Source organism: Salmo trutta, chromosome 7 (assembly GCF_901001165.1).
Source record: "Salmo trutta chromosome 7, fSalTru1.1, whole genome shotgun sequence".
Taxonomy (NCBI): Eukaryota; Metazoa; Chordata; class Actinopteri; order Salmoniformes; family Salmonidae; genus Salmo; species Salmo trutta.
The window spans coordinates 58,239,665-58,265,437 of NC_042963.1; the positions used below are offsets into that span (position 1 = coordinate 58,239,665).

At 46.1% G+C, this 25,773-nt stretch overlaps 3 protein-coding genes across 3 annotated transcripts; 1 reads left to right on the top strand and 2 right to left on the bottom strand.

Moving 5' to 3' along the window:
- Window positions 1-1,043: 1,043 nt before the first annotated feature.
- On the bottom strand, window positions 1,044-2,392 carry tmem138 (transmembrane protein 138). The gene is made up of 2 exons (XM_029757520.1): window positions 1,363-2,392; window positions 1,044-1,166 (listed from the first exon to the last, which is right to left on the bottom strand). Exons 1-2 carry the CDS (start codon window positions 1,632-1,634, stop codon window positions 1,160-1,162), a joined length of 279 nt encoding a protein of 92 aa, XP_029613380.1. The 5' UTR covers window positions 1,635-2,392; the 3' UTR covers window positions 1,044-1,159.
- Window positions 2,393-8,294: 5,902 nt separating this feature from the next.
- On the top strand, window positions 8,295-12,369 carry gatd1 (glutamine amidotransferase class 1 domain containing 1). Its single transcript, XM_029759528.1, has 7 exons — window positions 8,295-8,420; window positions 9,111-9,187; window positions 9,410-9,515; window positions 9,756-9,863; window positions 10,211-10,305; window positions 10,436-10,529; window positions 10,981-12,369. Exons 1-7 carry the CDS (start codon window positions 8,372-8,374, stop codon window positions 11,094-11,096), a joined length of 645 nt encoding a protein of 214 aa, XP_029615388.1. The 5' UTR covers window positions 8,295-8,371; the 3' UTR covers window positions 11,097-12,369.
- On the bottom strand, window positions 12,369-24,728 carry chid1 (chitinase domain containing 1). The gene is made up of 12 exons (XM_029759527.1): window positions 24,221-24,728; window positions 23,460-23,609; window positions 22,799-22,931; window positions 22,607-22,651; window positions 20,971-21,077; window positions 20,583-20,644; window positions 20,382-20,474; window positions 17,290-17,388; window positions 16,983-17,132; window positions 16,812-16,892; window positions 14,816-14,858; window positions 12,369-13,033 (listed from the first exon to the last, which is right to left on the bottom strand). The coding sequence occupies exons 1-12, from the start codon at window positions 24,347-24,349 to the stop codon at window positions 12,935-12,937; spliced, it is 1,191 nt and encodes a 396-aa protein (XP_029615387.1). The 5' UTR covers window positions 24,350-24,728; the 3' UTR covers window positions 12,369-12,934.
- Window positions 24,729-25,773: the final 1,045 nt, after the last annotated feature.

Sequence of the window (25,773 nt, forward strand, 5' to 3'; positions counted from 1 at the left end):
CCTCGGCCAATAGATCGTCCAGCCCCTCCCTCCTCACTGACGAGCTCTGACGAAGGCATCCCTCGGCCAATAGATCCTCCAGCTCCTCCCTCCTCACTGACGAGCTCTGACGAAGGCATCCCTCGGCCAATAGATCCTCCAGCTCCTCCCTCCTCACTGACGAGCTCTGACGAAGGCATCCCTCGGGCCAATAGATCGTCCAGCCCCTCCCTCCTCACTGACGAGCTCTGACGAAGGCATCCCTCGGGCCAATAGATCGTCCAGCCCCTCCCTCCTCACTGACGAGCTCTGACGAAGGCATCCCTCGGCCAGACAGAACCGTCGTACAGCCGCGGGTCTCCCAGACACTCTGTCGTCCGTTTGTAGAAGTAGTAATACAACACTGCAGCTGTGGAACAGAAGGACAGAGTTGGTTAAACGTCTCAAACACGTCACAAACCAACATGTTGTTTAGTCTGGTATTAGCATCATTAATAAAAGCAACCATTTGCCAGTGCTAATGCCTAAGACGCGTCACAAAACTGACAAACACGTTTGTTAACTAAGTAGGTTTGTGAAAAGAAGCAACCACTTATCAAGCCTCAAAAAAAGTACAGCTGAATAAACCTAAGTGGGTCTGAGAGCAGAGTGCATGTCTTTCTCTTCAAACATACCAACCCTCTGGGAGACAAAGAGAACCTGAAGGCCGTTTGTCCAGGTCAAACTGTTGGACTCCAGCCATCTCAGGTTCTAGAGGAAACATCAAAACATGATCAATGTTTAGAACTACATGTGTACACAACATGTATTATCTCTGATGAGAGTTAGAATCCTGTCACTCCTACGCCTCTCTCTCTCTCTCTCTCTGTGTGTCCATACGTACCACTACCCAGCACCTCTCTCTCTCTCTCTCTCTCTCTCTCTCTCTCTCTCTCTCTCTCTATGTCCTGGATGCTGGACCTACATCCTGGATGCTGAACCAACGTCCTGGATGCTGAACCTACGTCCTGGATGCTGGACCTACATCCTGGATGCTGAACCAACGTCCTGGATGCTGAACCTACGTCCTGGATGCTGGACCTACATCCTGGATGCTGAACCTACGTCCTGGATGCTGAACCTACGTCCTGGATGCTGGACCTACGTCCTGGATGCTGAACCTACGTCCTGGATGCTGAACCTACATCCTGGAACACACAGGTTACATCACAGTTAGGCCTAAACAACATTACACTAATTATAAAGTAAGACCTGATTGTTATTGGGAAAGATTTTGGAACATTTTCAAAAACAACAACAACAACAAAAGAAAAAAGAACTAGGTATTAAGGTCAAATAAACATTTGAATCATTAACAGGCTACATAACCAATCGTGTACGTACATGAACAGCACCAGCTGGATGACGGGCGCTGCCCTGAGCAGCTCACTGAAGGAGTTGACACACAGGTCATAGGTCAGCAGACCCAGCTGGATGACGGGCGCTGCCCTGAGCAGCTCACTGAAGGAGTTGACACACAGGTCATAGGTCAGCAGACCCAGCTGGATGACGGGCGCTGCCCTGAGCAGCTCACTGAAGGAGTTGACACACAGGTCATAGGTCAGCAGACCCAGCTGGACCAGCAGGACCAGCGAGTAGTTATTGGTCTGGAGCATCCCTGGGTTAGGACTGGCTACCTAGCCCAGGACACCTACAGCTGGGATGAGCTCGACACAATCACAGCCTCGGCTGGCACCTACTTCTCTGGCCCTCGGCTGGCACCTACTTCTCTGGCCCTCGGCTGGCACCTACTTCTCTGGCCCTCGGCTGGCACCTACTTCTCTGGCCCTTCTCCTCTTGCTGGTCCTCCCTGAAACAGAAGTACAGAGTACTAGTTAAATAGCAGTAGTACAACATCAAGATGCTTCAGCCCCCCCAGTCGCTGTCAACTTCATTATCTTCTGGAAAATGAGCCTGCCTTTTGTGTAGATGAAGAGGATAGTGTTACAGTAGTATTTCAGAGCTAAATATATATAAAAGTACCATGATCCCTGCTGTCCTACCATTGCATCTGGTCAAGAGCCAAAGCAGTGTGTAACGTTGTGAGTAGTGAGCTAGCTAAATCTGTTACACAGACAGGCAGACACGGAGAGGTCAGGGTAACGTTAGGGATTACAGGTCCCAAATGCCACCCTATTGCCTATGTAGGGCACTACTTTTGACCACGGTCCCACAGGGCTCCAAAAGTAGTGAACTACATAGGGAGACATTTGGGACGAATCCTTTTTGTCCCCGATCGGCTGTAGTAGTCAACACCGTCTTTTGTTGTAGTAGTTCCTTGGTTACGCCAGGCTGATTTTAGCTGGTTAGCAACAAGTCTTGTTCTTTATGTAACCGATGTGAAATGGCTAGTTAGTTAGCGGTGGTGCGCGCTAATAGCGTTTCAATCAGTAACGTCACTCGCTCTGAGACTTGAAGTGGTTGTTCCCCTTGCTCTGCAAGGGCCTCGGCATTTGTGGCGCGATGGGTAACGATGCTTCGGTGGGTGTCAGTTGTTGATGTGTGCAGAGGGTCCCTGGTTCGAGCCCAGGTTGGGGCGAAGAGAGGGACGGAACTTACATTTACATCATCTAGGAAATCGAATCAAGCCAAGCGAGAGTCACTTGGGATCCAAACAAACACTTAGCTGGCTAGCTAGGTAGCCAACAAGTTCTTACTAACAAACGGGACACTTTTAACGCCACTTCGATACAAAGTGATTTTCGTAGCAGGTTATGAGGGCATTTTCTCTAACCTTAACCTAAGTCTTATGTTGTGTTCTGGTACACCAGAAGTACATTCATTTCCAATAGAACTCTGTATTGCAGAAGCAGTTCGTTCTGTGTGGTGAATACCTTGGATTTATCGAAAATATTTTATGTAATAAATACATGTTTTACCTTTAACTAGGCAAGTCAGTTAAGAACAAATTATTATGTTATAATGACGGCCTATCCCGGGCCCAAACCCTCGCATAACCCGGACGACGCTCCGGACGACGCTGGGCCAATTGTGCGCCGCACTATGGGACTTCCTATCACGGCCGGTTGTGATACAGCCCGGGGTCGAACCAGGTTCTGTAGTGACACCTCTAAGCACTGAGATGCAGTGCCTTAGACCGCTGCACCACTCGGAAGCTGACAATATGTGTAGAGGACTTGACAGAATTGGTAGCAGAAGGTTTGTTGCACATATATCCAGATGACGCTGTGAACCATTTCGCTGTTAACGAGGCGTCATAACCTGCTGCATAAAATTCTCCAAACATGCTACGAAAAAGTCACTTCGGTATCGAAGTTGCGTGAAAAGTGTTTCACCTAACAAAATAAACTGACTACTGTAGCTAGCTAGCCCATGGAAAAAGCCAAGTAACGTTTTTATATTAAAACGCTGTGTTACTGCAAGGCAAACGAAGTGTTTAATTGGAAATGTATGTAATTCTGGTGTAACAAAATGCAATGACGCGTCTATTGCGAACTGTCTGCGACTCGTCGTTTCCCCGTTTACTACTCAAAAGATATTTTACTTATCAAGTCAAAGACGAAATTAACTGCAACACACGAAATATATGAGCATAACTATGATGTACAGAAAGAACCACTGTAAAATGTATTAAACGTCGTATTAAATCGTATTATCGTTCTGTGTTCCGCATGGCAACTTGCAGCACTGTTTTGACCACATCATTGTCAACAAATGAATGTTATATTTTGCGCTGTCACTCATGTCCCTGTCGCTTCCTTATGACATCTGGAGATAATATAGTCTACTAGTAGTGATTCACTTGTATGAGTCCAGATCCATAGGCTTCGTTATGACTAGGTTCATTAGGCTGTAACAACGATAAGGCAGCGTTCAGAATGAATTCTGTAGGGTGACGTGATTTGTCTAACTGCATGATGAACATTATTTTGCCAAAGCAGATTGTGAACCCAAATGTGTAACTTCTCTACCCCCTCTAACAGAGCGACATCAGTGGGGCTTGGCTAATTTGCATGTTATTTTGGCATTAATACGTGTCACATGTCAGTTTGCAAACAATGTAAAAAAAATATATCATTTAGTTAATAAAGCTGCATACAAACATGGTCTCTTTTGCTTTCTTGAGTAAGGCAGCTCCAACATGCAGGTGTTTCAGCCTAGCTCAGTGCTTTCTGTGGTGTTGGGGGGGCAAGCCAGCAGAACATACGGAGCATTGCGCCGTGATTGGCTCAGTGTTCTGTCACTCATGGGGACACTACGTCACCTCCAAGTCTAAGGGTAGACTTAGAATAATCTAGCCCCTTGGGTGCTGCCATAGAGTTACATTAGTAGTGCCCATCCTAGAAGGCTCAAGGTCATTGGCTACGACCCCTTCTCTATCCTCTCTGCTATGACATCTTCTCTACCCCCTCTGCTACGACCCCCTTCTCTACCCCCTCTACTACGACCCCTTCTCTACCCCCTCTGCTACAACCCCATTCTCTACCCCCTCTACTACGACCCCTTCTCTACCATGACCCCTTCTCTACCCCCTCTACCACGACCCCTTCTCTACCCCCTCTACCACGACCCCTTCTCTACCCCCTCTACTACGACCCCTTCTCTACCCCCTCTACTATGACCCTTCTCTACCCCCTCTACTACGACCCCTTCTCTACCCCCTCTGCTACAACCCCATTCTCTACCCCCTCTGCTACGACCCCTTCTCAACCCCCTCTACTACAACCCCTTCTCTACCCCCTCTACTACGACCCCCTTCTCCACCCCCTCTACTACGACCCCTTCTCTACCCCCTCTGCTAAGACCCCTTCTCTACCCCCTCTGCTACGACCCCTTCTCTACCCGCTCTACCCCGACCCCTTCTCTACCCCCTCTGCTACGACCCCTTCTCTACCCCCTCTGCTACGACCCCTTCTCTACCCCCTCTGCTACGACCCTTCTCTATCCCCTCTACCACTACCTCTTCTCTACCCCCTCTACTACGACCCCCTTCTCTACCCCCTCTGCTACGACCCCTTCTCTACCCCCTCTGCCACTACCTCTTCTCTACCCCCTCTACTACGACCCTTCTCTACCCCCTCTAACACAACCCCTTCTCTACCCCCTCTACTACGACCCCCTTCTCTACCCCCTCTGCCACGACCCCTTCTCTACCCCCTCTGCTACGACCCTTCTCTACCCCCTCTGCTACGACCCCTTCTCTACCCCCTCTGCTACGACCCCTTCTCTACCCCCTCTACTACGACCCCTTCTCTACCCCCTCTACTACGACCCCCTTCTCTACCCCCTCTACTACGACCCTTCTCTACCCCCTCTGCTACGACCCCTTCTCTACCCCCTCTGCTACGTCCCCCTTCTCTACCCTCTCTACTACAACCCCCTTCTCTACCCCCTCTGCTACGACCCCCATCTCTATCCCCTCTGCTACGACCCCCGTCTCTACCCCCTCTACTACGACCCCATTCTCTACCCCCTCTACTACGACCCCCTTCTTTACCCCCTCTACTACGACCCCTTCTCTACCCCCTCTACTACGACCCCTTCTCTATCCGCGCTACTACGACCCCTTCTCTACCACTACCCCTTCTCTACCCCCTCTACTACGACCCCCGTCTCTACCCCCTCTACTACGACCCCTTCTCTACCCCCTCTACCACTACCCCTTCTCTACCCCCTCTGCTACGACCCCCGTCTCTACCCCCTCTACTACGACCCCTTCTCTACCCGCGCTACTACGACCCCTTCTCTACCCCCTCTACCACTACCCCTTCTCTACCCCCTCTACCACTACCCCTTCTCTACCCCCTCTACTACGACCCCTTCTCTATCCGCGCTACTACGACCCCTTCTCTACCACTACCCCTTCTCTACCCCCTCTGCTACGACCCTTCTCTACCCCCTCTACTACGACCCCTTCTCTACCCCCTCTACTACGACCCCCTTCTCTACCCCCTCTACTACGACCCCCTTCTCTATCCCCTCTACTACGACCCCTTCTCTATCCCCTCTGCTACGACCCCTTCTCTATCCCCTCTACTACGACCCCTTCTCTATCCCCTCTGCTACGACCCCTTCTCTACCCCCTCTACTACGACCCCCTTCTCTACCCCCTCTACTACGACCCCTTCTCTACCCTAGTTTAAGTGTTGTGGTAGTAACAGTTCATCAGACTGGTCAGACACCTAACAATGACAGACTGGTCCCAGACAGCTGCTGCAATACACCCAGTGACCACTGTGGCCTCAAGGAATCGCCCCTCCCCCGTAATATCTACAAGGTGGAGGTGAGTGAAAAGAATAGAGCAGAGTTCATTGTCCTCTGAGGACAGGACACTTTATGGTGACTGGACCATTTGTCTGAATGGTGTATTGGTCTAAACAGATCAGCAGCCAATGGTCAAAGTAACATGAATGTCTTCCCTGTCTCCTCCCCTCCCCCCTCAGGGAGGGTGCATCAGTTTGTCTCCCCCCCTTAGCGAGGGTGCATCAGTTTGTCTCCCCTCTCTCCTCCCCCCTCAGGGAGGGCGCATCAGTTTGTCTCCCCTGTCTCCTCCCCCCTCAGGGAGGGTGCATCAGTTTGTCTTCCCTGTCTCCTCCCCCCTCAGGGAGGGTGCATCAGTTTGTCTCCCCCCCACAGGGAGGGTGCATCAGTTTGTCTCCCCGTCTCCTCCCCCCTCAGGGAGGGTGCATCAGTTTGTCTCCCCTGTCTCCTCCCCCCTCAGGGAGGGTGCATCAGTTTGTCTCCCCTGTCTCCTCCCCCCTCAGGGAGGGTGCATCAGTTTGTCTTCCCTGTCTCCTCCCCCCTCAGGGAGGGCGCATCAGTTTGTCTCCCCTCTCTCCTCCCCCCTCAGGGAGGGCGCATCAGTTTGTCTCCCCTCTCTCCCCCCCCCTCAGGGAGGGTGCATCAGTTTGTCTTCTCTGTCCCCTCCCCCCTCAGGGAGGGTGCATCAGTTTGTCTCCCCCCTCCCCCCTCAGGGAGGGTGCATCAGTTTGTCTCCCCTGTCTCCTCCCCCCTCAGGGAGGGTGCATCAGTTTGTCTCCCCTGTCTCCTCCCCCCTCAGGGAGGGTGCATCAGTTTGTCTCCCCTGTCTCCTCCCCCCTCAGGGAGGGTGCATCAGTTTGTCTTCCCTGTCTCCTCCCCCCTCAGGGAGGGCGCATCAGTTTGTCCCCCCCCCCTCAGGGAGGGTGCATCGGTTTGTCTCCCCTGTCTCCTCCCCCCTCAGGGAGGGTGCATCAGTTTGTCTCCCCTGTCTCCTCCCCCCTCAGGGAGGGTGCATCAGTTTGTCTTCCCTGTCTCCTCCCCCCTCAGGGAGGGTGCATCAGTTTGTCTCCCCCCCTCCCCCCTCGGGGAGGGTGCATCAGTTTGTCTCCCCTGTCTCCTCCGCCCTTAGGGAGGGTGCATCAGTTTGTCTCCCCTGTCTCCTCCCCCCTCAGGGAGGGTGCATCAGTCTGAGGAGTTCATTCTGAGCCGTCTGTAGATCATCGCCTTTATCTGGGTAAAGTTGTGTCTGGGACTCACCGTACATGAATTTCGAATTGGGCTAACTTAATAACACTATTAACTTTACCCAGATAGAATTTCACATGTGAACTTGGTTTGTCGAGAAAGTGTGCAAAGCTGTCATCAAGGCAAAGGGTGGCTACTTTAAAGAATCTCAAATCTAAAATATATTTTGATTTGTTTAACACTTTTTTGGTTACTACATGATTCCATATATGTTATTTAATAGTTTTGATGTCTTCACTATTATTTTACAATGTTAAAAATAATAAAAATACATTAAAACCCTTGAATGAGTAGGTGTGTCCAAACTTTTGACTGGTGCTGTATATACATACAAAGGTTTTGTAAAGGATATTCACATCGTTTTATGCTCACAATCTACTATTCCAGTGTTTAATAGCTATATTGTAATTACTTCGCCACTATGGCCTATTTATTGCCTTACCTCCCTAATCTTACCTCATTTGCACACACTGTATATAGACTTTTTTCTACTGTATTATTGACTGTACGTTTTGTTTATTCCATGTGTAACTCTGTGTTGTTGTTTTACTCCATGTGTAACTCTGTGTTGTTGTTTGTGTCGAACTGCTTTGTTTTATCTTGGCCAGGTCGCAGTTGTAAATGAGAACTTGTTCTCAACTAACCAACCTGGTTAAATAAAGGGTTATATATATATATATAATATATAAATACCTGGTTAAATAAAGGTGAAATGAAAAAATAAAAAAAATAAAAACTTCACTTGCTGTCCGTTAGACTTTTATTTTGAAATTGGTTCAGAGTCAAAATGGAAGTTGAACTGTGATCACATCCTGTTTTCATTTTTTTTTTTTTTACAATGTTCTGAAGTATCAGCCAACGGATTTGATCTTGGTAAACCACTGAAATGTCTTCTAAACCCACTTGTCTAATTGTGGCCAGTGCAGCTGCACAAGGTAGGGCGTTAACACGTTATGAACATTTCATTTGATTCTCTTCTGTCGCTATGAGCACCTCAAGGTAGCGCTGTTGAATGTAACCTTATGTCATGTGACAGACACAATGAGGCTTCATATTTTCAATGAACTACATAGCTATTGCGTCCATATTAGTCATGTTTGACGGTATCTTTTCTGTGGCAAAAAAAGGGAAATATTACTAATTTGTAGCTGTACTGTTATCTTATCCCGGATTGTTTGTTTGACACAATCATATTGTACAATCATCACCATGAATGGCTCATACTGCTGTTTTAGTGGCTAGCCTGCTGTTTTAAGTTCTCTCTCTCTCTATTCTCTCTCTCTCTCTGTCCCCCCCCTCTCTCTCTCTCTCTCTATCCTCTCTCTCTCCCTATCCCCTCTCTCTCCCTATCCCCTCTCTCTCTCTCTCTCTCTCTCTCTCTCTCTATCCCCCTCTGTCTCTATATCCCCCCTCTCTCTCTCTATCCCCCCCTCTCTCTCTCTCTATTCTCGCTCTCTCTCTCTCTATCCCCTCTCTCTCTCTCTCTCCCTCTCTCTCCCTCTCTCTATCCTCTCTATCCTCTCTCTCTCTCTCCCTCTCTCTCCCTCTCTCTATCCTCTCTCTCTCTCTCTATCCCCTCTCTCTCTCTATCCCCTCTCTCTCTCTCTCTCTCTCTCTCATTATAGGAGTGTCAGCTCGGTCGTTCCATCAAGCCTTCTGTCTCTGCAGTTCAGTGTTCAACCTGCAGACGGCTACACCAGGGGTAAGAAACACACACGGAGATACACACACACACACACACACGGAGATACACACACACACACACGGAGATACACACACACACACACAGAGAGAGAAAAACACACACACACACACACAGAGAAACACACACGGAGATACACACACACACACACACACACACACACAGAGAGAGAAAAACACACACAGAAAAACACACACGGTGTTGTTGTCTTGTCCTTTCCAGGGGAAGCCCATAGATTTTGTCGGGGTGGATGAAACCACAGCCAGATGGGTTCAAGACTTCAGCCAAAAGTCTTTTGCAACCCCAGCTAAGTTGGAGTCCATAGACGGTAAGATTACACGCATGAGTATGTAACCTTTGTATATTTCTTTGCCGTATTCATATCCAAAATATGTCAATTGTTACACAGTAATTGAGTTACATTAGTAGTGCCCATCCTAGAAGGCTCAAGGTTTACACAGTAATTGAGCGGTCAGTTATTTGACCGTTAAGATACAAATGGAAATAATTGGCGTAATACTTTGCTGAAGGTCACGTGACGATGTTGTGACTGTCCCCTATATTCCAGGTGCTCGGTACCAAGCTCTGCTGATTCCAGACTGTCCTGGGGCGCTCACTGACCTGGCACACAGTGGCTCTCTGGCTCGGATCCTCACACACTTCACCTCACAGCAGAGTCAGTACCTTACCCTGTGCTCTGTCCCCTAGTCTCTAGTGTAGATCTCTACAGGACAGATCCCCTAACACAGATTAGGTCTCTATTCAATCCGCTACAGCCCAATATACATTTAAAGGCAATGCTCTTGCATTGGGTGGAGACTGCATTCATGGTAAACACTATGTGTATGTCGGCTCAATCAGAAATGACCTTTTTAAATTTCTACCGCACTGCGATCCAGATTCAACAGAGGCCTCAGCTAAATCTTTGGACTCAAAAGGTTTAAGAAAGTAATATTGTGAAACATTGTTGCATGGTTTGTGAGATGTTGTTTTACATGACACGACCACGTCTGTACCTACCAGAGGCCGTGTGCGCTATAGGACAAGGGGTGTCTGGTCTGTGCTGCGCCATAGTAGAGGGACAGAAGTGGATCTTCACTGGCTACAGTCTCACTGGGGTTAGTCTCTAAGGGGGGTGAAATAACACCTTCCAAATTCACGAAAGCCAATAATATACCTGATTTACATGAAAAGATATGGTTACTCGTTTCATACAACTTCCATTCTCCCGGTTGTGTTATTGCCCAGCCGTCTGTGTTTGAGTTGGTGAGGAGCCCAGACTTTGCCAACCTGCCTCTGATCGTGGAGGACTTTGTCAAGGACAGCGGAGGATCGTACACCGGTGAGTGTGGGAGATAACTGGTATTGTTGTTCCAGGAGGTCTACATTGTAGAGGATTTGGGCAAATGATCAATAAGTAGGGTTGCAAAATTCTGGTAACTTTCCCCCCAAATCCCAGTTGGAATAGTCCCAGAATCAGGAAGGAGTAAGCAATACATCCAGAATTCTACAACCCAGAATTTCTGGGAAACCTGTTTTTTTGGGGGGGAAAGTGAGTGGAATTTTGCCACCCTATCAGTAGATCATATTGATTGACTTCCTGCCGTGTTCGACACTACTTCAGAATGTGCAGAGATCTGATTTGGGCTCATGTCTCTACACGAGGAAGTAATGTTTAACACTGCAGGAACCCAGGAACCCAATCAATATGACTGACGTGGATGTTAGTTTTGTATCTCAAGCAAAAAAAAACTATGTAACCTGACGTATTTCTATCACTGTTGTTTTTCCAGCTAGTCAGGAGGATGCCATGCATGTAGTGATCGACAGACACCTGGTGACCGGACAGAACGTCCAGTCTACATCAGTCGCTGTCAATAACCTCATCATGCTCTGTAATGGAAAGTAACATGTCTTCTGTTCTGCTACGTAGGGACCAAGCTAAAAAGCCTTGGGCCGGGATTCAATCCGATCGTGCTTTGACGGCTATGCGCCATTTTAAAAGGTAATCTGCCATCGAATCGACATATGCAGCGTTTATCATGAATGCGTTGGGAATATTGCCTTTAAGGAGCTACTGCCTTTGAAAAGCAACGAATCCATTTGAAAATGGCCAATTTGGCATCGATATGAGTTAGAAACAGATGTTCTACTGTCAAAATTGACTACAAAGTGTAAATCGGATCATTTTGGTCATAAAGTCAGTCTCGTCTAAAATGGAGTTTGGAACATCTGTGTGTCACAACGGATAAATGAAGGTTGGGTTTTGATGATGTCGGGGTGAACAGTGATTGTTCTCTATCCAATAGAATCAACAGTGAGACAGACCTGCCCAGCAGCTCCGACTTTTACATAAGATAATAAATCGCACATTTATTTCTTTTTACTTGAGAAAAACTGCACCAAACACCTTTTTTAGATGTAAAATTACACAACTTAAACATCTACATTTTATTACAGATTTATTATTTTCGATTCATTCTGGGTTTTTTTTCAGGAAGTGAAATAGGCTTCATGGGGAACAAACAGATTTAACCAAAGGAAACACACCTCCAAAACTGAAACCTGTTTTTCTAATAAGCGACAGAAATCCGTGTTCCGTGGCTCTTTTAAAAAGGTGCGTTGCCCACAAAGCGCGATCGGATTTAATCCCAGCCTTATTTTGACATGAACAGGATATGATTTAGCAGACAGGGCTCATCAGAGTATACATACAGTAACAAAACTGAACCTTTCAAATACAGGTGTCACAGGCAAAATCTCAAAGTAGAGCTCCTCTACATTTAGTGCTATCAAGGACAAATATAAAGGTTCTGGGTACAAAGGCATTTAGTAAGATATGAGGACATGGTGTACAACTCCTGTCTTATGTACTATACATCAGGGTTGGTGCAATTCCATTTCACAAAGTAAACCAAATTACAATTAGATTCCAACTTTACCTTGTTGAAGAGAATTGGAATTTCAGTGCTCTTCCTGAATCGACTGGATTTTAGATGAAATTGAGGCCAACCCCCTGCAGTCTACTACAGCAGAGGTTTGTAGTACTACTAGTTTAGCTACCACACACACGTCAAGCGTAATTCAGCAGCCACCGGGTGAGGTATTAGGAAAAGTATCACTGTATGTATGTACATTTCTATTGTGGATTACATTTTTTTCTATTAAAAACAAACACTGAACAATGTACCTCTTTTATTTCATGTCATAGAAACATTCCTGCAGTGGGCAGCAGACTGATGTCTGATTTAGACCTGACAAACATTATGCCTCAGATTTATAACTACAGTAGGCTTAATCTATGTCCGGGAAACCAGTCCTTAAAATGGAAGAAGAATATTTCATATCAATATTTCAAAACATGAACACCTTGTGTGTGTGAGACACCCCATAATAACCCTGTTACCAACCCCCAGTAGAAGAACTGCTTTGATGGATGGTTTTACTCTGCTCTTGCCACGTTGGCAGCGTCAAGTTCCTTAGTTCAGTTTGAGTGTCACTCCACAAACAACTTGGCCTCCGTCTCCAATGATAACTCTTCCTGAGATAAGAGACGTCATTCTTTTTTTTTTTTAATTGTAGAATCCTCATGCTTGGTTGGTGCTCAGTGGCTCAGCAAATATTACCATGAACTATACCATTTATTACCATGAACTATACCATTTATTACCATGAACTATACCATTTGCACATATCGTACCGCTTTATCGACAAAGAAAGGAGCTCGAGTCTCTTACTCCGATTGGCTCATAACAGGTCATAGAAATAGTCCAGCCCCTGGCCCAGTTCCCACATGGAGATTCCTGTACCTAACTCAGCGGCTAAAGAGATACGCTGATGGAGAGACTAGAGGAGAGAGAGAAGAAGACAGGGCAATACATTATAAGGATCTGTGTTTCTGGAAAATGTTGTTTGATCTGGTGTGCCATGATACTGTTGTTTTCAGTGTATTTATCTGGTATTTTGAGAATCATCTCCAGTGGATTGGGAAAGTATTCAGATCCCTTGACCTTTTCCACAGTTTGTTACGTTACAGCCTCATTCTAAAATGGATGATTTCTCTCCCCTCAATCTACACACAATACTCCATGACGACATCACAATACTCCACGACGACATCACAATACTCCACGCCGACATCACAATACTCCACGCCGACATCACAATACTCCACGCCGACATCACAATACTCCACGCCGACATCACAATACTCCACGCCGACATCACAATACTCCATGATGACAAAGCAAAAACAGGTTTTTAGAAATGTTAGCAAATGTATTAAAAATAAAAAACAGAAATACCTTATTTACATCAGTATTCAGACCCTTTGCTATGAGACTAGAAATTGAGCTCAGGTGCATCCTGTTTCCACTGATCATCCTTGAGATGTTTCTACAATTTGATTGGAGTCCACCTGGGGTAAATTCAATTCATTGGACACGATTTGGACAGGCACACACCTGTCTATAAAACCAAGCGATGAGGTTGAAGGAATTGTCCGTAGAGCTCTGAGACAGGATTGTGTCGAGGCACAGATCTGGGGAAGGGTACCAAAACATTTCTGCAGCATTGAAGGTCCCCAAGAACACAGTGGCCTCCATCATTCTTAAATGGAAGAAGTTTGGAACCACCAAGACTCTTCCTAGAGCTGGCCGCCCGGACAAACTGAGCAATCGGGGGAGAAGGGCCTTGGTCAGGGAGTTGACCAAGAACCTGATGGTTCCTCTGTGGAGATGGGAGAACCTTCCAGAAGGACAACCATCTCTGCAGCACTCCACAAACCACTCCTCAGTAAAAGGCACATGACAGCCCGCTTGGAGTTTGCCAAAAGGCACCAAAAGGACTCTGACCATGAGAAACAAGATTCTCTGGTGTGATGAAACCAATATTGAACTCTTTGGCCTAAATGCCAAGTGTCACGTCTGGAGGAAACCTGGCACTGCTCATCACCCAGCCAATACCACGGTGAAGCATGGTGGTGGCAGCATCATGCTGTGGGGATGTTTTTCAGCAGCAGGGACTGAGAGACTAGTCAGGATTGAAGTACAGAGAGATCCTTGATGAAAACATGCTCCAGAGGTCTTAGGACCTCAGACTGGGGTGAAGGTTCACCTTCCAACAGGACAACAACCCTAAGCACACAGCCAAGACAACACAGGAGTTGCTTCGGGACAAGTCTCTGAATGTCCTTGAGTGGTCCAGCCAGAGCCCGGACTTGAACCCGATGGAACATCTCTGGAGAGACCTGAAAATAGCTGTGCAGCGACACTCCCCATCCAACATGACAGAATTTAAGAGGATCTGCAGAGAAGAATGGGACAAACTCCCCAAATACAGGTGTGCCAAGTACTGAGTAAACGGTCTGAATTCTTATGTCAATTTGATGTTTCAGTTTTACATATATATATATACACATTTGAAAAAATGTATAAAAACCTGTTATTGCTTTGTCATTATGGGGTAGTGTGTGTAGATTGAGGGGGGGAAAACAATATAATCCATTTTAGAAAAAGGTTGTAACATAACAAAAAGTGGAGAAAGTGAAGGTGTCTGAATACCTCCTGAATGCACTGTGTCTGGTGTCTGATGTATTCTGTACATCAAAGGGAGGTCAAAAGGTCATACCTTCAGTGTTGGGTAATAGACCACATGCTTGACTCCATTGCTCCTAGAATGTGGAACACAAATCAAGTGAGTTATTGTGGTGTGATGATACTGGCAAAATATCAGACCAGACGAGCCCCATTTCTTCACAAAGACAGTAAATAAAGGAGTGCTGAAAGGAAACTGCATTTCACATAATCTAGGAATGATCGTTCTTTTAATTGACATAATATGAAGTTAAAGAATATCCTAATCTGGTAGACTAACTGTACCCCTAATACCCTAATCTGGTAGACTAACTGCACCCCAAATACCATAATCTGGTAGACTAACTGTACCCCAAATACCATAATCTGGTAGACTAACTGTACCCCAAATACCATAATCTGGTAGACTAACTGTACCCCTAATGCCATAATCTGGTAGACTAACTGTACCTCTAATACCATAATCTGGTAGACTAACTGCACCCCAAATACCATAATCTGGTAGACTAACTGTACCCCTAATACCCTAATCTGGTAGACTAACTGTACCCCTAATACCCTAATCTGGTAGACTAACTGTACCCCTAATACCCTAATCTGGTAGACTAACTGCACCCCAAATACAATAATCTGGTAGACTAACTGTACCCCTAATACCATAATCTGGTAGACTAACTGTACCACTAATACCCTAATCTGGTAGACTAACTGTACCCCTAATACCCTAATCTGGTAGACTAACTGTACCCCTAATACCCTAATCTGGTAGACTAACTGTACCCCTAATACCCTAATCTGGTAGACTAACTGTACCCCTAATACCCTAATCTGGTAGACTAACTGCACCCCTAATACCCTAATCTGGTAGACTAACTGCACCCCAAATACCATAATCTGGTAGACTAACTGTACCCCAAATACCATAATCTGGTAGACTAACTGTACCCCTAATGCCATAATCTGGTAGACTAACTGTACCTCTAATACCATAATCTGGTAGACTAACTGTACCCCTGATACCATAATCTGGTAGACTAACTCTACCCCTAATACCATAATCTGGTAGACTAACTGTACCCCTAATGCCATAATCTGGTAGACTAACTGTACCTCTAATACCATAATCTGGGAGACTAACTGTACCTCTAATACCATAATCTGGTAGACTAACTGTACCTCTAATACCATAATCTGGTAGACTAACTGTACCCCTAATACCATAATCTGGTAGACTAACTGTACCCCTAATACCATAATCTGGTAGACTAACTGTACCCCTAATGCCATAATCTGGTAGACTAACTGTACCCCTAATACCATAATCTGGTAGACTAACTGTACCTCATACCATAAACTGGTAGACTAACTGTACTCCTAATACCATAATCTGGGAGACTAACTGTACCTCTAATACCATAATCTGGTAGACTAACTGTACCTCTAATACCATAATCTGGTAGACTAACTGTACCCCTAATACCATAATCTGGTAGACTAACTGCACCCCAAATACCATAATCTGGTAGACTAACTGTACCCCAAATACCATAATCTGGTAGACTAACTGTACCCCTAATGCCATAATCTGGTAGACTAACTGTACCTCTAATACCATAATCTGGTAGACTAACTGCACCCCAAATACCATAATCTGGTAGACTAACTGTACCCCTAATACCATAATCTGGTAGACTAACTGTACCACTAATACCATAATCTGGTAGACTAACTGTACCCCTAATACCCTAATCTGGTAGACTAACTGTACCCCTAATACCCTAATCTGGTAGACTAACTGCACCCCTAATACCATAATCTGGTAGACTAACTGTACCCCTAATGCCATAATCTGGTAGACTAACTGTACCCCTAATACCATAATCTGGTAGACTAACTGTACCTCATACCATAATCTGGTAGACTAACTGTACCCCTAATACCATAATCTGGGAGACTAACTGTACCTCTAATACCATAATCTGGTAGACTAACTGTACCCCTAATACCATAATCTGGGAGACTAACTGTACCTCTTGTAGCTGAAGTAGTGCTCCTCAGCCTGTTCATCCCATAGTAGTCTAGGCTTCAGCTCCTTCAACAGCTCTATGAACCTTTACAGGAAACAACGAAGAGAGTGTTGAAGGGGCCCTGGAAGTGACAGAGAATCTCCTGTATAGATTACTACTACTAGAGTATTCTACCTGCCCCCCAGCAGGGGTTCAGCTCCGTAGGTGGAGAAGTCCAGTCCATACAGGTTGAGTCCCAGCAGTATCTTGTGTCTCCATTGGTTGTTGGGGGACAACTCTAGAACACATTCTCTCAGCCAGGGTAGAGGGGAACTGGGGCCCGCTCTAGGAGGGAGGAGAGAAACCTGCCTTATTGATATACTAAGAACATGGGCATGGCCTATAAAATCTGTCAAAATGTTCAGCGATGGTCATTATACCAATATAATATATATTTTTTTATTAAAGGATATGATTGTTTCAGTGAGAAGGGAAATCTTACCGTCCAGAGGAGAAGTCGTAGGTCATTAGACTGAATCCGTCCACTACAGGGGCTAACTGCTCAAACTGCTCCCTCCCGAACATCCCTGGCTGTCCTGAACTGATCACAGGGATTAAACAAGGAGAAAATAACATGTTATAGCTAACTGCTCCCTCCCAAACATCCCTGGCTGTCCTGAACTGATCACAAGGATTAAACAAGGAGAAAATACATGTTATAGCTAACTGCTCCCTCCCAAACATCCCTGTCTGTCCTGAACTGATCACAAGGATTAAACAAGGAGAAAATACATGTTATAGCTAACTGCTCCCTCCCAAACATCCCTGTCTGTCCTGAACTGATCACAACACAAGGATTAAACAAGGAGAAAATACATGTTATAGCTAACTGCTCCCTCCCAAACATCCCTGGCTGTCCTGAACTGATCACAAGGATTAAACAAGGAGAGAATAACATGTTATAGCTAACTGCTCCCTCCCAAACATCCCTGGCTGTCCTGAACTGATCACAGGGATTAAACAAGGAGAAAATAACATGTTATAGCTAACTGCTCCCTCCCAAACATCCCTGGCTGTCCTGAACTGATCACAGGGATTAAACAAGGAGAGAATAACATGTTATAGCTAACTGCTCCCTCCCAAACATCCCTGGCTGTCCTGAACTGATCACAGGGATTAAACAAGGAGATAATAACATGTTATAGCTAACTGCTCCCTCCCAAACATCCCTGGCTGTCCTGAACTGATCACAGGGATTAAACAAGGAGATAATAACATGTTATAGCTAACTGCTCCCTCCCAAACATCCCTGGCTGTCCTGAACTGATCACAAGGATTAAACAAGGAGAAAATACATGTTATAGCTAACTGCTCCCTCCCAAACATCCCTGGCTGTCCTGAACTGATCACAAGGATTAAACAAGGAGAAAATACATGTTATAGCTAACTGCTCCCTCCCAAACATCCCTGGCTGTCCTGAACTGATCACAACACAAGAATTAAACAAGGAGAAAATACATGTTATAGCTAACTGCTCCCTCCCAAACATCCCTGGCTGTCCTGAACTGATCACAAGGATTAAACAAGGAGAAAATACATGTTATAGCTAACTGCTCCCTCCCAAACATCCCTGGCTGTCCTGAACTGATCACAAGGATTAAACAAGGAGAAAATAACATGTTATAGCTAACTGCTCCCTCCCAAACATCCCTGGCTGTCCTGAACTGATCACAACACAAGGATTAAACAAGGAGAAAATAACATGTTATAGCTAACTGCTCCCTCCCAAACATCCCTGGCTGTCCTGAACTGATCACAACACAAGGATTAAACAAGGAGAAAATAACATGTTATAGCTAACTGCTTCCTCCCAAACATCCCTGGCTGTCCTTAACTGATCACAACACAAGGATTAAACAAGGAGAAAATACATGTTATAGCTAACTGCTCCCTATAATAACATGTTATAGCTAACTGCTCCCTATAATAACATGTTATAGCTAACTGCTCCCTATAATAACATGTTATAGCTAACTGCTCCCTATAATAACATGTTATAGCTAACTGCTCCCTATAATAACATGTTATAGCTAACTGCTCCCTATAATAACATGTTATAGCTAACTGCTCCCTATAATAACATGTTATAGCTAACTGCTCCCTATAATAACATGTTATAGCTAACTGCTCCCTATAATAACATGTTATAGCTAACTGCTCCCTATAATAACATGTTATAGCTAACTGTCCTGAACTGATCACAGATATAAAGTAGAAAAGATCATGGGGAATGTAAGATGAATTAAAACTCACCTGTTGATGATCTGTTAAACTGCCAGTATCAAATGTTGTCTCCCTACAAGCCCCTCTCACTGGTGTGATTCTGGGAGCAGCTGTCTTCCTACAAGCCCCTCTCACTGGTGTGATTCTAGAGCAGCTGATATTGTCTTCCTACAAGCCCCTCTCACTGGTGTGATTCTAGAGCAGCTGATATTGTCTCCCTACAAGCCTCTCTCACTGGTGTGATTCTGGGGCTGATATTGTCTTCCTACAAGCCCCTCTCACTGGTGTGATTCTGGGGCTGATATTGTCTTCCTACAAGCCTCTCTCACTGGTGTGATTCTGGGGCTGATATTGTCTTCCTACAAGCCCCTCTCACTGGTGTGATTCTAGAGCAGCTGATATTGTCTTCCTACAAGCCCCTCTCACTGGTGTGATTCTGGGAGCAGCTGATATTGTCTTCCTACAAGCCCCTCTCACTGGTGTGATTCTGGGAGCAGCTGATATTGTCTTCCTACAAGCCCCTCTCACTGGTGTGATTCTGGGAGCAGCTGATATTGTCTTCCTACAAGCCCCTCTCACTGGTGTGATTATGCAGCTGATATTGGCTTCCTACAAGCCCCTCTCACTGGTGTGATTCTGGGAGCAGCTGATATTGTCTTCCTACAAGCCCCTCTCACTGGTGTGATTATGCAGCTGATATTGTCTTCCTACAAGCCCCTCTCACTGGTGTGATTCTGGGAGCAGCTGTCTTCCTACAAGCCCCTCTCACTGGTGTGATTATGCAGCTGATATTGTCTTCCTACAAGCCTCTCTCACTGGTGTGATTCTGGGGCTGATATTGTCTTCCTACAAGCCGCTCTCACTGGTGTGATTATGCAGCTGATATTGTCTTCCTACAAGCCTCTCTCACTGGTGTGACTCTGGAGCTGATATTGTCTTCCTACAAGCCCCTCTCACTGGTGTGATTCTAGAGCAGCTGATATTGTCTTCCTACAAGCCCCTCTCACTGGTGTGATTCTAGAGCAGCTGATATTGTCTTCCTACAAGCCCCCTTCACTGGTGTGATTCTGGGAGCAGCTGTCTTCCTACAAGCCCCTCTCACTGGTGTGATTCTGGGAGCAGCTGATAGTGTCTGTATGGTGCCAATAGCCAGGGTCACTAGGCCTTGTTTAGAGTTCCTACAGGATTTAGTGACATTGTTCCCGGTAGTGGTTCTAAAGTCCTTCTCTAGGCCTGTTACAGTTTTCTATGCTCTGATAAAATAGTAAATCAATCATGTTGTGATATTTCTATTACATCTGTAACACCTACCTTGGTGTGACGGCTGGTGGAATGACCAGTACACAGTCCAGCTTCTTCACCTTCAGAGCCTCACAGATGTGTGTAATCATGTGGACCAGCTCCCTGAATGGAATAGTGTTTTACAGTCAATACAAACCAAGGTAACTCTTCAGAGGGGTCGTTACCGTGACTACGACAGGTCACGGTGTCATGAGGTGCTGTGTTACTCACACTCTCTGGTTCCCTCCCAGCTGACTCCACAGCTCCAGCGTATAGCCATCAAAGCCTTCTGTCTGCAAAGGAAGAACACAATTAAGGCGTTTACATTTGACATGTTAGTCATTCAGTATACACTCCTATGATATAAACAGTGGAAGTCAACATCTGTAACAAACATTTACTATATATGTAAAAAAAAAACATAACATTCAACTTTTTTGTCAGTTGATAAATTGTTTTCAGTCTCACTTGCCAACTGATATGTGATATAAATGTACTATAATGCATTAGTATTATATTGTGAATTCAACTCCTTATGTGCAGGTCCCATGGTCTAGTACCCCAGAGACCAGGGTTTGAGCTGTTTCTAATGTCTGAAAGTATAAATGCCCCTCCTTACCTTAGCTACGTCTACCATCTCAGTCCCCAGCTCCTCGATCTCATCCTCACTGCCCAGAACACTCATATAGTCCTGGTACGACCAGCCGTCAAATAACAGGCGAGGAACTGGGTGAAAAGAAGAGAAGCATCAGATGGGCACTGTGTTTGGTTATCATGTGACAGAGAAAGATTCTATCCTGTATTTTAAGCCTTAACCAGAAATTAGAATTACGCCAAAAATGAAAGCATTTGTCTGAGGATGGTGCTGGAACGTCTGATATAAAAACAAAATGGGGCAGTTTGATGAAAAATATTTAAATAAAAAGGTTCAAATCCAGGCATGTCACATGATTATCAAACACAGGGGCACTTTTTAGGACAAGAGACCAGGAGACTCTGATCCGGAATAGAGAGACTGATCCGGAGGGAGAGACTCCGATCCGGAGGGGGAGAGACTCCGATCGATCCAGAGGGGGAGAGACTCCGATCGATCCAGAGGGGGAGAGACTCCGATCCGGAGGGGGAGAGACTCCGATCCGGCGGGGGAGAGACTCCGTCCGATCCGGCGGGGGAGAGACTCCGTCCGATCCGGCGGGGGAGAGACTCCGTCCGATCCGGCGGGGGAGAGACTCCGTCCGATCCGGCGGGGGAGAGACTCCGTCCGATCCGGCGGGGGAGAGACTCCGATCGATCCGGCGGGGGAGAGACTCCGATCGATCCGGCGGGGGAGAGACTCCGATCCGATCCGGCGGGGGAGAGACTCCGATCCGATCCGGCGGGGGAGAGACTCCGATCCGGCGGGGGAGAGACTCCGATCCGGCGGGGGAGAGACTCCGATCCGGCGGGGGAGAGACTCCGATCCGATCCGGCGGGGGAGAGACTCCGATCCGATCCGGCGGGGGAGAGACTCCGATCCGATCCGGCGGGGGAGAGACTCCGATCCGATCCGGCGGGGGAGAGACTCCGATCCGGCGGGGGAGAGACTCCGATCCGGCGGGGGAGAGACTCCGATCCGGCGGGGGAGAGACTCCGATCCGATCCGGCGGGGAGAGACTCCGATCCGATCCGGCGGGGGAGAGACTCCGATCCGATCCGGCGGGGGAGAGACCTCCGATCCGATCCGGCGGGGGAGAGACTCCGATCCGATCCGGCGGGGGAGAGACTCCGATCCGATCCGGCGGGGGGGAGGACTCCGATCCGATCCGGCGGGGGAGAGACTCCGATCCGATCCGGCGGGGGAGAGACTCCGATCCGATCCGGCGGGGGAGAGACTCCGATCCGATCCGGCGGGGGAGAGACTCCGATCCGATCCGGCGGGGGAGAGACTCCGATCCGGCGGGGGAGAGACTCCGATCCGATCCGGAGGGGGAGAGACTCCGATCCGATCCGGAGGGGGAGAGACTCCGATCCGGAGGGGGAGAGACTCCGATCCGGAGGGGGAGAGACTCCGATCCGGAGGGGGAGAGACTCTGATCCGGAGGGGGAGATCCTCCGATCCGGAGGGGGAGAGACTCTGATCCGGAGGGGGAGATCCTCCGATCCGGAGGGGGAGAGACTCTGATCATTGGAACTGAATGTGACTGAATGATACCATAGTGAGGTCATCTGGAAATATATTTTTTATTTAAAACGGAATCTGAGTTTAACACACTTACGCATTTTGATTTTTTTGTTTGCCTTCCGCACAGCTTTTACCCAACCTAGAAAACAAGGAGAGTCTTTGAAAGACACATATAGTCCCTTAGCACACATGTCTGACTATCACAACTCTGACAAGTCCTTAGTACACATTTCTTAGGCATCACAACTCTGGCTGGCATTAATCTGGTTAGTCTATGACAGATTACCTGGGTCATGATCGTGTAGACCAGTGATATGGAAGCTCTCTGGTCCTCTCCGTCTCAGCTGAAGCCACACCGGAGACACGGAGGTCAGCTTGGAACCGAACACCTTGGCAACATCGTAACCATGAGAGTTCCACTGGAGGGTGGAAAGAGAAATAAAGCAGAAGAAAGTGAGAGGTTATATGAAGAATTGATTCAAAATGTATTCAAGGAGCCTATTGATGAGATATAGCTCGTACACAGTAGTAATAGTAGGGTGATCAGATAAACACATGGGTACCTGCAGGTAGCCTGGGTACCAGTCTGTATTGAGTTATCATGCCACTCCTTGCCATGCTAAACATGGAGTACATGGAGTGGAATATGAGTGAATCAGGTTCTGGATTCCAGGCTAAACTGCAGGCAACGTTTCTGTAAAGGATAACGTGTCACTGTTGTTCAAAGGTGACTGCAACGTTCAGCCTGGTTTAACCAGACTCTAAACCAACACACCAACCCGCTTTTAGAGACTTACACAGCGCCTGACTTAGACTAAAATAGGTGCCGGTACTGTTTATATTTAGTTACAGGAAACTCTGCGATACTTATAAGATAATCATTTTTATAAGAGGTGAAGGAACTCAGCTCCAGTGAGCTCCAGCCGAAAATCAAGCACTGCACTTACAGGAGTTATATAGCCCAGTACGGGCCCTTGGAACCTGTGTTTAATCACAGTCTGTTGGCAGTATCTCCTCTCCTCCTTTACGATGTCCTTCCACTGAGGGTCAGTAACAACCAGACCTCGCTCCAGCACCGACCGCTCTGCCTGGGACGTCTGATATAATAATAATAAACAAACACAAGATAAAACTATTTGCATGTGTAGTTGTAAAACCAAACAAACTGTAGTCTCCAAAGTTGGGGTCAATTTGGATTTGAAGGCTGTCAATTCAGGAAGTAAATTGAAATTCTAATTCAATCATTGAAAAAAATGGCATGTATTTTCAATGATTTCCTCAATAACCTGAAAAAAAAGGGCATCTATTTCTAAAGATGTTCAGTTTCTTGGATTTTAATTTCAAATCACTTCCTGAATTGACTGGCTTCAATTACAATTGACCCCAACCCGGGTAGTCTAGTTGGCAGAATTGTGGATCTATGAGGAAGATACAGCAACTGTGGGAACTGGGATGAGACTAACTAAATAAACACTTGACAATATATATAATTCATTCATTCATTCATTCATTGTGGTCTATGTCCATTCTACAATACTGGTAATTTACTGAAATCAGAACTGGGTAGATGGGGAATACAAAGTCCACACACATGGGCTGATCCCCAGCGAGAACACTGAACTCCAGCGTCCATATGCATGGCTCACTGGTTCCAGGATGCAAAATACTGATCCTCATCATAAATCACCACTATCCTCCTCTTCCTCACCTCTGGCTCCTGTGTTTTGGAGTCCTTCTTCTTGGCATCCGTCCTGGACAGTGTAGCACTGACATAGCTGACCAACAGGGTAACCAGTATGGTGTGTAAAACAATGATTAACATTGTTTCTACTCTCATCTCTCCTCTGAGTCAAGCAACACAGAGACAGGAATGGGACCAATTGCTGCTACAGGAAACTGTGTTGGTTGCACCAACACGAAGTGAAAAACTGATTTCTAGCTAACCACTCAGATAATTACAAGTTCTAGCTGGTGTAATACAGGAAACTGTGTCGGAAGCATTTGCGAGTTCCGGCAAAGAACCGCTCCTGTCTGGCTAGAATTACGATGTTATAGCTGTCAAATCAGCTGAACACTCAATGATGCATGGTGCCCACAGCCAATTCAACGTTTTGATATGAATTATAACCGGTGAGAAATCACGAATATACTAGCAATCTCACTCAACTCTACCCCTGTAGTCGCAGGTCTGTGGCTGTGTATACCATAGAGAATGATAGAGGCCTCTAGTAGCCAAACGGCTATTATTTTATCACGTATTAGTAAGGGCAGCGCCATTGAGGGCTTCCACCATTTTAATGTGGTCAACTGGGTGGAACTTCCTACTTCATTGGCTGAACCCTCCTTGGTGACCATGTTGGAGTCATGTCCAACAGGGTCATCAGAAGGAATAAGCCAATCAAGAAGAAGAAAATGGACAAATTCAAAATGGAAGTTGCCTCAATAGAGCTCTCCAGTTTGTAGTCCTAAACCCCATATAAGGAGTTACCTCTGGTTCGTTCAGCCATTCCTATGGGGGAAATTACTTGGGAAATACAGGGTTTTGGGATAAACACAGAAAACAAGATTAACACAGGTTTAGAAAATCTTTTAAATTTTGTACTATGAGATAATATCAGTCAGTTAACATGACCTTCATGAAATAGGAAGGCTTTATGTGGGTTTTTTTTATTACATAAATGCTTCAATATTCACAAACAGGGACATTAGCTGATGGAGATGATCTCATAGACCAAAATGTTTAATATCTCCTCAGCCTGTGTTTACCAAAGACCTTATTTTTGGCAGTTGTCCAAAACCCCTACAAAAACTCCATTCATTTTCGCGTAGACGTTGTCCAATGAACCATGGCGGAGTTAGCGCCATTGTTATTGTTCTTTATTGCGCTGCCTGTGCGCAGACGCCATTATAGAAACGATATAGGGATGCTTTCTCAATTACAATTAAGGGGCTTTATTGGCATGGGAAACATATGTTAACATTGCCAAAGCAAGTGAGATAGATAATATACAAAAGTGAAATAAACAATCAAAATTAACAGTAAACATTTAACATACAGAAGTTTCAAAAGAATAAAGACATTACAAATGTCATATTATGTATATATACAGTGTTGTAACAATGTACAAATGGTTAATGTACAAAAGGGAAAATAAATAAACATAAATATGGGTTGTATTTACAATGGTGTTTGTTCTTCACTGGTTGCCCTTTTCTTGTGGCAACAGGTCACACATCTTCCTGCTGTGATGGCACACTGTG